The sequence below is a fragment of the Neovison vison genome, chromosome 5 (assembly GCF_020171115.1).
Source record: "Neovison vison isolate M4711 chromosome 5, ASM_NN_V1, whole genome shotgun sequence".
Classification (NCBI taxonomy): Eukaryota; Metazoa; Chordata; class Mammalia; order Carnivora; family Mustelidae; genus Neogale; species Neogale vison.
This window is the reverse complement of record NC_058095.1, coordinates 7,549,947-7,565,579: the sequence shown is the minus strand read 5'-3', so window position 1 is coordinate 7,565,579 and position 15,633 is coordinate 7,549,947. Positions and strand designations below refer to the sequence as shown.

At 50.2% G+C, this 15,633-nt stretch overlaps 1 protein-coding gene across 6 annotated transcripts; it reads left to right on the top strand.

Annotated features, from left to right (window-relative positions):
- The first annotated feature begins 118 nt into the window (after nt 1-118).
- C5H17orf80 (chromosome 5 C17orf80 homolog) lies at nt 119-11,033 on the top strand. 6 transcript variants are annotated; one of them, XM_044247515.1, is made up of 6 exons: nt 119-200; nt 931-1,044; nt 2,516-4,018; nt 8,305-8,412; nt 9,000-9,104; nt 10,877-11,033. In XM_044247515.1, exons 3-6 carry the CDS (start codon nt 2,542-2,544, stop codon nt 10,900-10,902), a joined length of 1,716 nt encoding a protein of 571 aa, XP_044103450.1. In that variant the 5' UTR covers nt 119-200; nt 931-1,044; nt 2,516-2,541; the 3' UTR covers nt 10,903-11,033. The 6 variants fall into 6 exon arrangements, with proteins under 6 accessions (XP_044103450.1, XP_044103451.1, XP_044103452.1 ...); XM_044247516.1 differs by lacking the exon at nt 119-200 and adding an exon at nt 350-415; XM_044247517.1 differs by lacking the exon at nt 119-200 and adding an exon at nt 415-478.
- The last annotated feature ends 4,600 nt before the right edge of the window (nt 11,034-15,633 follow it).

Below are 15,633 nucleotides of genomic sequence, written 5' to 3'. Positions count from 1 at the left end.
AGCTGCCGTGGTACCGCCCTCTCGCGGCTGCGCAGTGGCGCGACCCGGCCGCGCCGACCGGTAACCCCGCCCACGGGAAGAGGCGGGCTCGGAGTGGGGAGGAGCGATTGGGAGCTTCTGGGAGAGAGGACCTCAGGAGAGGCGGCCTAAGCTTTTGCCTGCTCGCAGCCGACCGGGGAACGGCATCAAAGTCCAGCCAGGTTTGAATTAACTTAAATTATGGCATCATAATACGAAACAAGTATTTGAGTTAGGCCCCTGTGTGGTAACAGTTTTTTAAAAACACAGCTGAGCAGCATCAGGCAGTGGCGCAGACGGCCTGCGGCGGGTGCTTGCCCGGGAGTTGGGAAGCCGCTCGAGGGGCTGTGCCGGGGGGCTTGTCGCGGGGGCTTCCGGAATTTCCTCGCCTGGCGAGGTGAGGATGCTGCTCTGGGCCAGTTGCGGCCAGTCGTGCTGTGTCCGGTGGTTCACGCCGTGGGTCAGAGATGGGGGAGTGTTTCCCGGGAGGAGAGGGAGTTGATCGGATGGCGGGCCAGCCGTGGGGGTAGGGGGAGCTTCCCGGGGCGGCAGGACGAGCCCCCTTCAGCATCCGCGCGGTTCCGGAGTCTCCGGTTGGGGCCGCTGGGGAGGAGGGTCCCGCCCACTCAGCGGGACGCTGCGGCTCCGCTTCCGGAAAAAGTGCGGGAGCCGGGAGGAGGGCGGGCGGGTTACCGCGGCCGCGGGTGGGTAGGGGTTGAGGGAGGGCGTTTGGCAGGAGTCCCACGGGGCCTGCGCGGGGGAGGCGGGCGCGGCCTTAACTGTTTGCTTCCCGGAGCACCGAGGGGACCTGCCCTGCCGATCACGCGGTTAGATTGTATTTGACCCAGGGCCGCGCCACAGCCATTCGCTGGGTGTGCTAACGAGTTACGTTTCTGATTGTGTCTCGCGCAGACTGACCATTCAAACCGAGTTTGTTCTGCCGGACTCGGGGACTGCGATCGTGAGGCATGGAGAGCCGGGAGAAACAGTCCCCACATTAGCATCCTTCTGGAGAAGCTCCAGTCAGTAAGTAGTCACCCCACCACGGTGAGACGTTACCACGTGAGGGTGCAGGATCTTTCCAGCAGGTTTAAGGGTATTGGAGGAATGTCGAGGCAGGCACTTGCAAGAGATCCCTAGCCCCTTCCAAAGTTATCAGCCCAAGGCCCGTGGACTGGCTTCAGTTGTGGGTGTTTACTTTGATTATATTGTCAAGGGGGTACCTTCAAAGTAAGAATAATTGAAGCTCTTTGGCTGGAAACAGTTTTCTTTTGCCTGAGTTTATATAGGATCCTAAATGGATTGGCCAGGATTCTGTGTATCTGTTTTGTGTGAATGGTTTCAGTCTCCGTGTTCAGTGGTCAGAAGGTTTTCACAGCCATAGTCATCTGTGATAATAGCGTTTGCATGTTTACGTCCAGAAAAGGAATTCATTCAACAACTGTTATGTGCCAGGCTTAGTGCTCAAAGAGGTACAAATGATACATGGTATTGTTTTTTTCCACGTTTTTATGTGGCATGAATATCACAAAGATTTCATGCTGAATGAATTTGCCAGTTGTCCATTGTACTGCAGACTGTAAATTAGAAATGAGGACTGTGTCCCCACCACGTGTATATATCATTTGTGCACGGTAAACACTTTTACATAAACGTGTATGTGTGTATACCTATGTTACTGATACGGTGTTAGAACTTCGTTTCTCATGCTGAAATGATGGAAGGCCTAACATTTTCTTGTTGCACCGTAGTAGATCTTCCATATACCACTTCGAAAACCATGATTCAAAGCAGCAGCCTTCAGATGGTGGCCTGAGTTTTTACTCTTCACCATTCTTTCCTTAAGTGATGTGTTTAAGGGATTTTAACAGTTTCTTTACACTCACGTAGTAACCAGTTGACTTGCTGTAACCTTAAACAGCAAACATTTTAATCTGATTGGTATTTTGAAGATTTTATTTATTTATTTAAGGGGGGAGAGAGAGCACAAGCAGGGGGAGGGCCAAAGAGAGAAGCAGACTCCCTGCTAAGCAGGGAGCCCCACATGGGACTGGATCCCAGGATCCTGGGATCATGACCTGAGCTGAAGGCAGATGCTTAACCGACTGAGCCACCCAGGCGCCTCTCTGACCTGTATCTCGTACAACTTTTTCTTCCATTAATTTAACCATTAATATTTTAGATTTAAGTCTTTTGGCTTTTCTCATCTACTAATTAGGGCTGTGGAAAACCACTTTGGTTGTTTTTTTTTTTTACCAACAGTTGATTCTTGGAAGACTTTAAGAAATGTAAAATGTCAAACAGAAGTGAAGCCAACGATATTTATCTTAAAAGCAACCATGTTTTCTACTTCTGTAAGGAAAAGAATAAGCCAAAACACATTTTTTTAAAACTTCCTTCAACCTAGGTTCTTCCAAATGAAAGGTACACACGTAAATGAAATGTTAGTAATTTACCAGCTACGTGCCCCTCATAATCTCCCATTTGCGTTTTTCAGGAATAGGAGAGCGATACTCATCCAGGATGGAAGTGTGTCCTTACTGTAAAAAGCCATTTAAACGATTAAAATCCCACTTGCCGTATTGTAAGATGATAGGACCAATTGTACCTGCTGATCAGAAAGCTTGTCAGTCAAAGCCAGCTCCACATGCTAAAAAAATGAAAGGGCCAATTGCCGACTTAAATAACACTAAAGAGAGAAAGTGGGAGATGGCGAGTAAGAAGAGAAATACCAGCTTGGTAAAGGACAAACCAGAACGGGCAACGAAGTCTCTTCCACTCCTGGCTGTTGGTTTGGAAAGATCAAGTAATACAAAGGCAAATAAAGACGTCCAGAATCAAGGTCAGTGCTCTATCAAAACACTAAAAAATACTGAACCAAAGATAACTTTCCAGGGAGAAGCGAAGGGTCGGTTTCACGCATCAGAGGACACCACTCCTAGGAGAGAACTTGCCAAATATTTGCCTACATCAGGGGAAGGTAGAAGTAACCTTTCAGAAACTGAAACATCTTTACCTCTTGGCCCAGTACAACCTTCTTCATCAAATCAAGATAGAAAATACTCTTCTGCCTTACCCAATGATGTACAGATCACTTCTACTAATTTCAGATTGGACAAAATTGATCCCCTAAGATGGAAGCGTCTAGTAAATTTACCAGATAAACCTCATCACAGTTCTCCCACGAATCTCAGTTATGGGGTCGAAGGAGTAAGAACATCATCGTCAAACAACAAGAGACAGTCTAAGGCCAGGGACCACCTCTCAGAAGTCTCTTCTGACGTTAGAGACTCTGAGACTCAAGAAAAGAACACGGAATCACAATTTTTAAATTTTAAAGTTAGCCCAGTAGGTGATATCCAAGTCAGGAAGAACCAGGGGAAAGGACTGTACCTTGGAACAGAGGCACACGGCAGCAGAGGAAATGCAGAGAAAAGTCTATCTGTAGCAGAAATCCCGGAATGGGCTTCTGTGAACGGTGATGCAAAGAACATCAGTAGTGATGATTCAGCCACAGAGAAGAAAGGTCCACATGAAGGTCCCAGTTTAAATTTGTTCACTCCAAGAGGGACGGCCTGCAGTGAGCTGCTTTCTGTGTCACAGCCACATAATCAAAGCCTCGCTTCTCTGGCTGTCAGATTTCTCCAAGAAGAGAAAGCAGGAGCCTGCCATCCTCACCGAGTCCCTGATGTGGAGGCGTTAACAGAGAGTGGTGAAGGAGCTTCTCCGCAGCCCAGCTCTGGCCGTGGGCCCCCAGTGTCCCACCTGGGCTGCCAGCAAACCTTACATTCAGTCCTGCCTCACGCCTCTTACAGCCCCTTCCGTCAGATTGGCATTGCTGATAGGAAGACCCTTTCAAGCTCCCTGGGCCTGGAGTGGTTTCCAGAGCTCTATCCTGGTTATCTTGGACTAGGAGTATTGCCAGGGAAGCCCCAGTATTGGAATGCAGTGGCCCAAAAGCCTCAGCTCACCAGTCCCCATGGGGAGAGACTCTCCAAAGGTAAACGTGTGCAATTTCACGGGCCATCCAGCCCATCCATACAGCTCTGTGCCTTTTGAATTAATAAGGTTCAGAATACTCCTGTTTTTGCTCATTTGACTTTTTTATCTAGGCACTCCAGTGTACCAGACTTAGAGTTGTTCTGAAAACATCAATTCTTGCTCCAGAATTAGTACCAGTGGTTTACCATTCTCCCTTACCCTCCACGCAGAGTTGAAGGACTCGGCCAGGTCAGCCAGTGACATTGATCACTTGCATTTCCGCTGCAGGAGGGGGCGGGGGCGTGGCCAGGGGATGTTGGGCAGCTGTTCAAGCTGTCTTGAGAGATCCAATAAGGAGTCGTGGAAAGAGACGGACAGGCTGTGAGGCCGTCTCCTCAGAAGCCCTCCGGAAGCTCCTTGCCAGTGCCTAGAATGGGTCAAGTCAGGAATTCCCTGGAATTTCAGGGAATCCTCCCTTTCTCCTGCACAACTTGACCTTCAGTTATTGGACTATCTCTAGTTAACGGTACATAAAGTTTCTTCATTTTCCTCACCAGGAAGCTTTAGAATTTTCTCTTTTAAGGTTTTCTAGAAGCACATTAGTTTAATGTAGCATTTAGAGCTCGTGTGTGTGTGTGTGTATAGCATTTACTAAAACTTTTAGCTTCAACAGGAGACCTGTAGCAACTCAATAGCTTTGCACCCGAAAAACTTGTAACGTCTCTTCTTAAAAGGGACATATTTTTTCTCTCTGGTATATTTTATAAATTATTATATATTCACTAAGCCCCAAGTCATCTGGTCTGACAACAAGCATTTTTCTTCTGGTACGGTAATTAATTTTTTCTAAAGCTTTCAAAACAGAAGTGTAGTGACTGGACAGTGTTGCTAGCTACGGGTACATCATCGACTGCTTTAGTGGTTACTGGTTTTCCTACAAACAGACCTAACCTCTGGGCCCTCTTTACAGACTTACAGTCTGTCTCAAGGTCAAAGTTGGGGCCCGCAGCCCTTTCCCCATGCTGACCTAGAGTTACTATTAACATCTGTGTTTTGTTTTCAGAGTGCTTCCATCCATTTTCTTATTTCAGCGTCACCGCGCTGAGAGGTGGGCAGTGATTTTTCTGTGTTTGGCAGGTGAAGAAACAGGCAGAGAGGGGAAGTGATTGGTTCAAGGTCATGTTGCCAGTAGATGGTAAAGCAGCAGGTAGAACAGACTCTTCTTGTTCTTTCCACTAAACCGCCTTGCAGAAAGTGCACCATAACTAGAAACACAGGTGGTTGTCAGATCTCTGTTTCTCTGTGGTTTGCAGTGGCCCGTGCGAATCTCTCTAGCAAGCGAGACTTATTTCCTGTACTACCTTTGATAGTGCTGAGGAGTGTCTCTGATACAGGCACTTTTCATTTCAGAGGAAAAAGGGAGAGGACTTATGTTGGTCGGGGATGACTGTATCAGACACCGCTTGGTATGTTGCATTATTACCTCGTTCAGCCCTCATGACGACTCAGATGACTGTCGCTGAAGGCCCTGTCCCACTTCCTTTATCGGTGAGGAATCTGAGCCCCGGAAGTGTCAAGTGACGTGCCCATGTTCATACAGTGGGTGGTGGTCAAAGAGAGAATCCGAAGTAGGCTCCATGCTGAAATCAAGAGTCAGACGCTTAACCCACTGAGCTGCCCAGGCACCCAGGTTCTAAGTGCTTCTGTTCTCTTTCATTGGTCACGGTCTGCAGTACTGGGCATAGCTCAGCAGACTGATCGTTCTGAGGACACCACAGAGTTGGTGTTAGCATCCGTAATCAAAGGATTACGGATCTCCTCTGTGTAAGAGACGGCCCTGACCGGTCAGTTTGATTCTCGATGCTTGGCGCGAAATAAAGCTTTGCTTGACCTTTGCTTTGTATCGGTCTCGCTCCTTTGATTACGGACCCTAACATCGGGGTTCAGTAAGTTGGGAAAGAGAATTAGGCTTATGGAACTCGGTGGCATTAGGAGCGTCCTGTGAGGTTTAATGAGAAGGATTTTCACAGACTACTACCCAAAAAGTAGTTCTCCCAGCATTAGCCAAAGTAGATTTTAGAAGTTCAGGATTTAAATCCCTGGAGACTCCACAAATACAAGGGTCTTAAGAGCCCTCAGCAATAAAATCGGCTTCCTTTTTTCAAAGGAAAGCTTGGTGCACGCTTAGCCAGGGGTGCTTGGCTGTGCCAGGGCTGAATTCAGGTGCCTGGGCTCTCAGGACTCTAGCTGAAGAGATCTAGGTCCTTGGGTCCCACATCTGGACAGCTGATAGTTGGACCTCATCCCCAGAGACTGATCCTGAAATAAGGTCTAAGAATCCTGTTTTCAAACGGTGTTTGTACAGAGCAGCCAAGCTTTAAAGTACCATTGGTATGGGGAGGCTGCCAGAGCAGGGAGCCCCAGACCCAGCACAGGGGATGGGGTGTGGACAGATGGGGGGAGGGGAGGGGGTGGTTTGGAAAAAACACCGTTCATTGAACTACAGAAAGCAAAACTTGGCTGGTGGGGATAGCAGAAGGTAAAATGAGGAAACTTGGGGCGCCTGGGTAGCTCAGTTGGTTAAGCGTCTGCCTTCAGCTCTGGTCATGATCCCAGGGTCCTGGGATCGAGCCCTGCATCGGGTTTCTTACTCCACGGAGAGCCTGCTTTCCCCTTTCCCTCTGCCTGCTGCACCTCCTGCTTGTGTTTTCTAATGAATAAATAAAATGTTTTTTAAAAAAGAATGAGGAAACCTTACAAGATCATGGGTTTGAGAGTTTTTTGATTTTTGTTTTTAAGATTTATTTATTTTAGAGAGAGAGTCTCAAGCTGAGTGCAGAGCCCCATGCAGAGCTTGATCCCACAACCCTAAGATCACAACCTGAGCCAAAACCGAGACTCTGGTGCTTAACTGACTGCGCTACCCAGGCGCCCTGGGTCATGGGTTTTTAAAGGCCATTCTCCCATCCAGTAGCATTGCCCCGGTGAGATATTTGAGATGGGGCATATGTGGGGAAGCAGCTGAGCAGGACAATAGCACAAGCCAGGATGAGGTCAGCTGGGAGCCAGAGCAGGCCGTGAGAGGGGAGGTTTTACAATAGCCAGAGAGGCAGGAGAGGTGAGGCAGTCACATTTCTGGAGTTCCAGCCAGGCCGGAGGGGTGATAGGAAGTGTTAGAGGTACACAAGGTAGGGACGGCTCCAGCATTTCTGTGAGAGAGCGGAGCTTTTGTTGCTAGGTTTGGGATGTAAGGATGTCCACACTGGCAGGTCGAGGACAACATCTAGAGGAGATGGCCATGGGTGTTAGCAGTTCCTGGGCCCGCAACCCAGCCAAAAGGGATGGCGATCAGAGCTCAGGGTCCTTGAGTAGCAGGAAGGATGACACTGGAGACGGTCTAACGGGACTCCTGTGGGTTCTGAGCTGGCCTCGCCTGGGCCCTGGGCTTTTTTATACCCGCTGTGAACGCTTAATGAAGGAGGCTGCTGGTTGGAGAAGGAACAGTCGGGGGGCCACCCCTGTTCTGACACGGCAGGAGAAGTGGTTCTACAATTGGAATTAACACGAAAGTGTCTTTTCCCATCTTTTCCAAGAATGGGTCATGTCATCCTTTATTTTAAGGATTTTTAGTCTTCACCTTGCAAAATAATTCTTTCGGTGTAACTTCTTGGAAGCCAGTATGGCTTTTCTCCTTGTTCCTTAACATAACAAGTATTTGGATAGCATTTTTACATCCATAGCAACTTTTACCTCATCTGCTAAACTTGTCGTAAATATTTGCTTCCTTTATCCTTTATCCTGATGAACCCTACCAAGACCAGAGGACCAGCAACAGTAGAGATTCCCTGCCTGTCATTAAACAGAAAAACAGGTGCCGGAAAGCTGTAAATAGATAGCCTTATAGCCTGCTTTCTGGTTCTGCATTTTTAGTTGAACAGAAGTGAGAAACGGCTGGTCAGTAGTAGTGGGCGAATAGGGCACACGTGTTGATTCTAGTACATTGAGTGACGGGGAGCAGTAGGCCCTGTAATAGTGGAAAGTTCTGCTCAGATGTTTGGCAGCCGGTGGGAAATGTAGACCGTTCATCGCCCAGAGCACGTGTACTGGACCGGCTGTGCAGTCCGCTCGTCAGATCAAAAACGTCTGTGGGTTCTGGGGGCGCCTGGGTGGCTCGGTGGGTTAAAAACGTCTGCGGGTCCTGATCCCAGGGGCTGCAGCCTGGCCCTGGTAGGCACGGGCACGGAGTGTCGGGACAGAGCCTGAGTCCTGGTGAGCGATCACGGTGCCTTCTGTTTGGAACCGTAGTTCCTTTGTGGGGGAGAAGCTCGACCGCGCTCAGGAGTTCGGAGCCCCCGACCAGACTCGCGTCCTCCAACTCGTCTCTGATGCGGCTCTTGGGAGCTGTCCAGAAAGGTGAGCTGGAGTCACAGTCTGCTGGGTTGTGTTGCTGGTTCCAGGCGTATGGAGAAGTTTCTCTTACTGTAGCCATGGCTGGTACAGCAGGGTGAAGGGAAACCGATAGAGACGAGTGCGTAGGCTTCCTTCTCTCCTCGTGGTCGGTTTCTGCCCCAGCAGCGGACGTAATCGAGCAGAGTAGCAGCTGCCACTTACGGGTTAGAGTTGGTTTCTGTACTGGCCCCCCGCACCCCGCACCCCCGTCACCTACCCACCTACCCTCCTCTCTCCCTTGCCCACCTCGATCGTCCCAGAGCCAGGAGGCCCCTGCGCCTCGAGTGAACCAGTCGTAGTAATCTCCACTCAAGATTTCGACCAAACTCTCAAAGCAGCAGTAACTAAATGTATTAAAATTGAAGGTCTTCCGGATTTGAGCCTTTTCATCTGTTTAAAAAATTACCCCTGGCGGGGGTGGGGGCGGGATATGTAAATGCTGCGCATTACAAGCCCCACGCCCGTGCTGACCGGGAGAACTTGAGTCACTGGCATGTTGCCGCCCCTGGTTGCCGTTCACCATAGCAACCGACGTGTTTCTTTTTAAATAGGCTGGGTCAGGTGCAGCACCACGGTGAGAAGCGGCGTCGGGGGCCTCACCATGCTCTTTACCGGCTACTTTGTCCTGTGGTGCGGCTGGAGCTTCAGGCATCTGAGTAAGCTTTTTTGATATTTTTAACCGAAATCACAGGTCACGTCCCATTGCGGGACCTCTGGGGGGGCGGGGAGGGGGGAGTCTGTGAATTGCTTTTTAATGATGGTGCTGCTTTATCTGACATACCCTTGTGAGTGAGCCGCTACCTGCGGCTCTGGGTTTGTTTTTTTTTTTATCAAAGGTTATGGTTGTTGGGGCACCTGGGTGGCTCAGTGGGTTAAGCCGCTGCCTTCGGCTCAGGTCATGATCTCAGGGTCCTGGGATCGAGTCCCGCGTCGGGCTCTCTGCTCAGCAGGGAGCCTGCTTCCCTTCCTCTCTCTCTACCTGCCTCTATGCCTACTTGTGATCTCTGTCTGTCAAATAAATGAATAAAATCTTTAAAAAAAAAAAAAAGGTTATGGTTGCAATGAACTTTATAGGATTTGACTAGAATTGACATAATTGCACCTGTGCTCTAGGGACGTGAGGTCCCTAGAGATCGGGTGGTCTGCTCTCTCCTCTGAAAGTCGTTTGCCTGCCAGATCAGCACCCTTCTTCATTCCTGCCTTAGAACTTCTTTTTATCGTTGAAACTGAACAGCTCTGTACTCCCAAGAGCGGGGGAGAAACAATACAGCTCTCACTCGTGTCTGAGGGTCACAGAAATCTTAAACATTACTTTCACCATGTAAAACAAAACCATCCTTCTAGTTGGGATTTCCAGCTTGCATCAGATCTTACCAGGAGGAAGAATGTCTGAACTTCATTTCTCTCTTAGTCCCAAGATGACTTACCCCATTTTTTTAAAGTCCTGTTTTATAAAAATATGTTTTTATAGTTAAAGTTTGTAAAGTTTATAAAATTCACAAAGTTTATAGTTACAGTTTAAAAGACGTAGTATATAAAAGAATATCCAAAAAAGCCCAGTATTTTTCCACGATTAAAAAAAGCCCAGATGCTTTCTGAAAACTTTTGGTGTAAAGGTACAAGACAGCCATTAATAACTGTAATTCTCAAATGCTTAATAGGACTTGGGGTGCCTGCTGGCTCCGTTGGTAGACCATGTGACTCTTGATCCTGAGGTCGTGAGTTCAAGTGCCACTTTGCATGTGGAGCCTACTCTTAGAAAGGGGGGGGACTTGACTCTAATGGATTTTTTGATTGATTGGGTGTCTAGTAAGTGGGAGAGCAGATAAAGCAGCAGAAACAGGACTGCGGTATATTCCTGCACACCGCTGGTGGGGCACTGGTAGATGTGTGGTCCGCCAGTCCGTTGATTAGGAAGAGGAGTTCCTTTCTCATCAGCTCTGTGCACATGGAGACTCCAAGACACCCCACTTACACTTCTTTCTCAGGGACAAGCCCCCCCTTAAAGGCTTACCTGTCTGAAAGGGCTCAGGTGGTTGATACCTGAGGTTTGTTTTTCACATCTTTGAAGAAAGTGAAGCAGAAATTTCTGATTGCCCCTAAGGCTTTATTTCTGAATCTGTAAAACAAAAGGGGAACGGAATGATCTACACACGCAGGAGACAGAAACCATCTTTAGAAGTGGCCTCTTGGCAGGGGGCCTGGGTGGCTCAGTGGGTTAAAGCTTCTGCCTTCAGCTCAGGTCAGGATCTCAGGGTCCTGGGATCGAGTCCCGCATCGGGCTCTCTGCTCAGCGGGGAGCCTGCTTCCCCCTCTCTCTCTGCCTACTTGTGATCTCTCTCTGTCAAATAAATAAATAAAATCTTATTTAAAAAAAGAAAAAGAAGTGGCCTCTTGGGTCCTTACGCTTCTCTCTATTTATCCAAAGAGCTGCAGCGCTGGCGGAAGTGGTGACCAGGACACCGGATGGAAGCCTGGAGCCCGCAGGGGGCGTGTGCTGGGACACCAGCAGTGAACATTTAACCACTGAAGATGGTTTGGGGGAGAGGGAGTGAAAAGAATAAAATTATTGGAATCTAAAATGGTTACAGAGGAAGTCCGTTTTTTGACTGTGGACTGGCCTGGTTCTGGGTGAACATTTCCCAGTAGTCTGAGTTGTTGAGGTCAGCGGATACCCGCCGACTGAGGTCAAGCCCAACTGCGAGTGACAGAGCTGTGACACGTCATAGCTCCCGCTTCCACGAGTGCTGGGAGGCCAGATTACTACTCGTACATGCAGATATCCCCACAAGTTCATTTGCACAGCCTGCCCCCATCCTGCGTGCAACGTGGCGGAGGCAAGGCTTCATCCCGCAAGACCAGATATTCTTTTCCAAACTGGAAATGCAGACACGTGAGCCTGAGCTGCCAGAAGCCAGCGTCCTGCAGACGCGAGGCACAAGTAACTGCTCTTCACAAAGCTGAGAAAAAGAAGTCAGGAATGCTCATAGCTTGATGAGCCGTGTTAAACAGCCTCCTCGATTTTGTCTCCCAAAACGATGCTCCGTACCTTCCACAGGCCTGGCGGGAGCTCTTCTTGGGTGAGCAACAGTGCTTAGGTTTTGCTTCTGGTTCAGCAGCGGACAGAGAATCCGCACAAACAGTCCCCACCCGCCTTCCCGTCCCTCCCTCAGGAGTTTCTGGGATGGCCAGGCTTCACTCCACCTGTGAGAAGACTCACAAGGAGGGGCCCGTTCTGGAAGGCCAGAAATCCTCAAGGGTCCGCCCCATTGCCCTGGCTGCGCCCTCGTGCTCTGTAGGGTGGGTTACCCCGGCATCAGCTACTGGAGTTCAGGCCCGAGTGGGAATATCTGAAATGCTGAATGGACTGGGGAAAGTACTTTTGTCTGATACACATTCAAGTATTTAGTTCTCAAAGATAATCGTGTTGTTAGCAATGGGGTGTGTTGCTCCTATGGGAAACCCTGTCTGCTGCCACTGTTCCTAGTCCTTGTTTGTCCTGATTTACAGATGATCCTAATTGGCCTGCTTCCTGTGCTCCTCTGTGGGATCACCACCACCTTTCAGAAAGACCACATTTTTAAATGTATGTATTTTTACTTCCCCTCTATTATTGGCCTCTTCTAGACCATCATCTTTGAGTTCGGTGGGTGTGGCCCCGGGCATGTTGTCTTACTTCTTGGAGCCTCTCAGGACGAAACCTTAGTGGCATCATCCCGTGTTCAGATTCTAACCTTGAACCAAGCAAGAAAGACCCCACCACAATTCACACAAAAGCCTGGCTGCCGTGTGAGTGCCTACTCCGCGATCAAAGCCAAGTGCTGTGCCAAGTTCTTGACCTGCACGCTCCCGGTCTAGCCTTCCGACCACCCCGTGAGGCGGGTGCCAGGTTCATTTTTAAGCATGAGGAAGCGGAGGCCTGACGTGAGGTAGTTTGCCTCCACGGCTGCCTGGTGTCGGTCTCAGCAGCCCTGGGGGAGGACGGCCCTGTCCCCTTTTCCTCCAGCTCCGGGCAGGCCGGACAGCCGTCTCCATCTGCCAAAGGGGGTGCTGGTACACCTGCTCCGACCACACACCTACCATTTTTTCCCTTTCCCCAAAAGGCTTGGCTTAGCCTCCCTGCACTTCTCCCTACAGATTAAATCACAATGGCCTTTGACTTAGTGTGGCCTTAAATGGTACACATCACTCCCTCCCCTCCCAGAGACAAGCCTTGTTTGCACCATCACCCTGTCTGTAACTCCTCGCCTAAAGCACGCACAGAATAGAACCTTAAATTGAAGGAAGCCACGCAGGGAGGCAGCTGTCATGCTGAAGAAAACCATTGGGTTTAATCAGTTCCCAGCAGCAGGAGAGGCTGTGTGCACAGCACTGCCGTGCACGGCCCAAGCTTGGCCGTGGTGCAAGAGCCACGCAGAGCAGGACCCGTGCATGTCCCACAAACCCGAGCTCTGGGTGTACGTACATCCTGCTCCCCCATTTTGTGATACCGCGCCCTACCACAGTCCCATCTGCCTCCAGTCCTGGTGTATTTGTACCAGCTGGCTCCTTTTCAGGATTAGAGGAAATAAGCCCCCGTGCACCAGGCCACTACTTCCGCATCTCCAGCCCCATGGGGGCCAACACGAGGGCGCGCTGGGCATGGGGACCAGAGGATCCCACAGAGTGGCCGTTGGGTTTCTTTGCTGGATGGTTGTCAGTTAGCCCACCGACCTGGGGTTACTTTTTGATAACTCCTACCTGTTGGGAGTCTTACTGCTCTGGCTGGCATAACGGCCCATGTTACGACACTAAAAGAAAAAGATGACCGATGTCACTTTTTGTAAATTCGGATCCCAGGAGAAATGCCCTGACCCGTCTAGGGAACCCTGACAGCTAGTTAGCTGTCATTCTAAGGAGTTTGATGGATTCTCTCTTAAATGAAGCTCCCTCTCGGGCCTGAAAGACCTTGAGACTTTCAAGCCAGCATCACTATCCCAGAGAACAGGGATCCAGATGTTCAAAGGCCCCAAAATCAAATGTACAAGAAACGCAAGAACTCCGTGCCCTTCCCTGTCCCTGCTGGAGCTTTGAGTACAGAGGAGTCAGGAGCAGGGGACAGTGTAGATGTTATCTCATGAAGTTGTGTTTCTTCCTGATAAGCCAGAAAATAGCAAAATCAACAAAATCAGAAAAACAACGTGCTACGTTCCTTCCCGTACCAAATCCTGCGCACACACACCCCCCGCAATTCTTGAGGACATTAGGTGTGAACTCTGAATTCATAGGCAGCGAAGGAGGAGGTGAGAGCTGTTTAATTTACTAGATTTTAATAAAGAAATTCTTGTCTGGCTGGAGATGTAAGTCAGTTGAGGTCGTGGCGACTTAGCAGAAACATTGGGGTTACCGGTGGCCCCCCACACCCCCATTCATCACTCCTGCCCCCCAGTGTGGTGTTCTTACCTGACCGACTGCAGCCACTCCCCCCCACCCACCTACCCCAGCCTTCAGCGGGGCTATGGCCTGGTCTGTCTGCGGCCACTCACCGTGTAGCACGGGCTCTGCTCCCGTGCCCTGAGCCCCAAGCGGCAGGAGAGCAAGGGCTCCTGGGGCTGCCTCTGAGGGTGGAGAAGCCGGCACTCCGTGGTCGTGGAAGGGGGCTTGCGACGCTCCCAGGCGGAAGCAGGAGGTGCTGAACGCCGTGGCCCATGGACAAGCTACAGGTAAGGTCGGGAGAAAACACTGCAGACATCCACTCTGCGTAGACATGGTGGCTTTAGATCAGGGGCAGAGGCTCTGGCCAGCTCTTTCAGCGGAAACCAGGTTTCAAGACGCCTTTGGTGACAACTGTAATTGCCAAAACATGCCTCCTGCTGACGATGACACATGGGCTTGGGAACTGGCCAATAGTCACGGATGGAGGCGGCTTCCCACCTTCCAGCCGAGACCCCACTCAGGGGCAGCAGGGGGCGCCCTCGAGAGCCGGCACCGGCCTTTCCTGGGGCTGAGGGACCGGATGCGGGGCCCTGAGGAACAGCGCAAGCAGAGCCTGTTCCCACGCCTGCTTTGACCTCTGCCAGAGTCATCCAGGCCAGGGGTCAGCCCAGGCTTTCTGTAGAAGACCAGATAGAAAGCGGTTTGGCTCTGCAGGCCATGCAGGCTCGGTTGCAGTGGCTCAGCCCTGCCGCGTAGGCCTGAGACCGGCTCTGGAGGATACAGAAGCCATGAGTTGACCCTGATCCAGGAAAACTTCGAGAACAGACATTTTCATTCTCCGGTGTTAACAGTATATATTCTTTGGTTTGCCTTTTTCCTACGCGCTTTTTAAAACATCATTCTCAGGTGCCAGGCTGTGCAAAGACATGCAGGGGCCAGATTTGGATTAGTTCCCTGATGCCTGATGTGCAGAGGTGCTTGCTAGCAATAAGAAGACTATATGTTTCCCTAGGGACTGGGCACAACCAGGACAGCCTGGATCCTGAACAGTATCTTTAGACCACAAATCCGGAGCTGGACCCCTCATTCTTTTTTTAAAAACCTCATACATGGGGCGCCTGGGTGGCTCAGTGGGTTAAAGCCTCTGCCTTCGGCTCAGGTCATGATCTCAGGGTCCTGGGATCGAGACCCACATCGGGCTCTCTGCTCAGCAGGGAGCCTGCTTCCCCCTCTCTCTCTGCCTACTTGTGACCTCTCTCTCTCTGTCAAATAAATGAATAAAGTCTAAAACAAACAAACAAACAAAAACCTCTCATACACTGGGCACCTGATTGGCTCAGTTGGTAGAACATGCAACTCTTAGCCTTTGGGTCATGAATTCGAAACCCATGTTGGGCATAGAGATCAGACACACACACACACACACACACACACACACACACACTCTCTCTCTCTCTCTCTCCAGCTAAGGAGAAGGAAAGCCTCAGGGGCCCATAAGCTGAGCATCCTGAAGCAGAGGTTACAGGGGTTGGAGGGGGTTGGGGTGTTGGCGTGTGCCTTTCCCGGGGTGGGCACTTGGAGCAGATCATGAGAGAGTGAGGGCAGCTGGGCATAGGGCGGTACCAGAGAGAGAGAGACTGCTTCCCAGGGAGCATGCCCACTAAAGAGAACCAGACACACCTGCCCCCTTCCTGCCTGCACTCACCTTCCTGTAGCTCGAGTTGAATGAAAGATTCATCTTGGGACTGAGGGAATTAGAGAGAGAGAGGA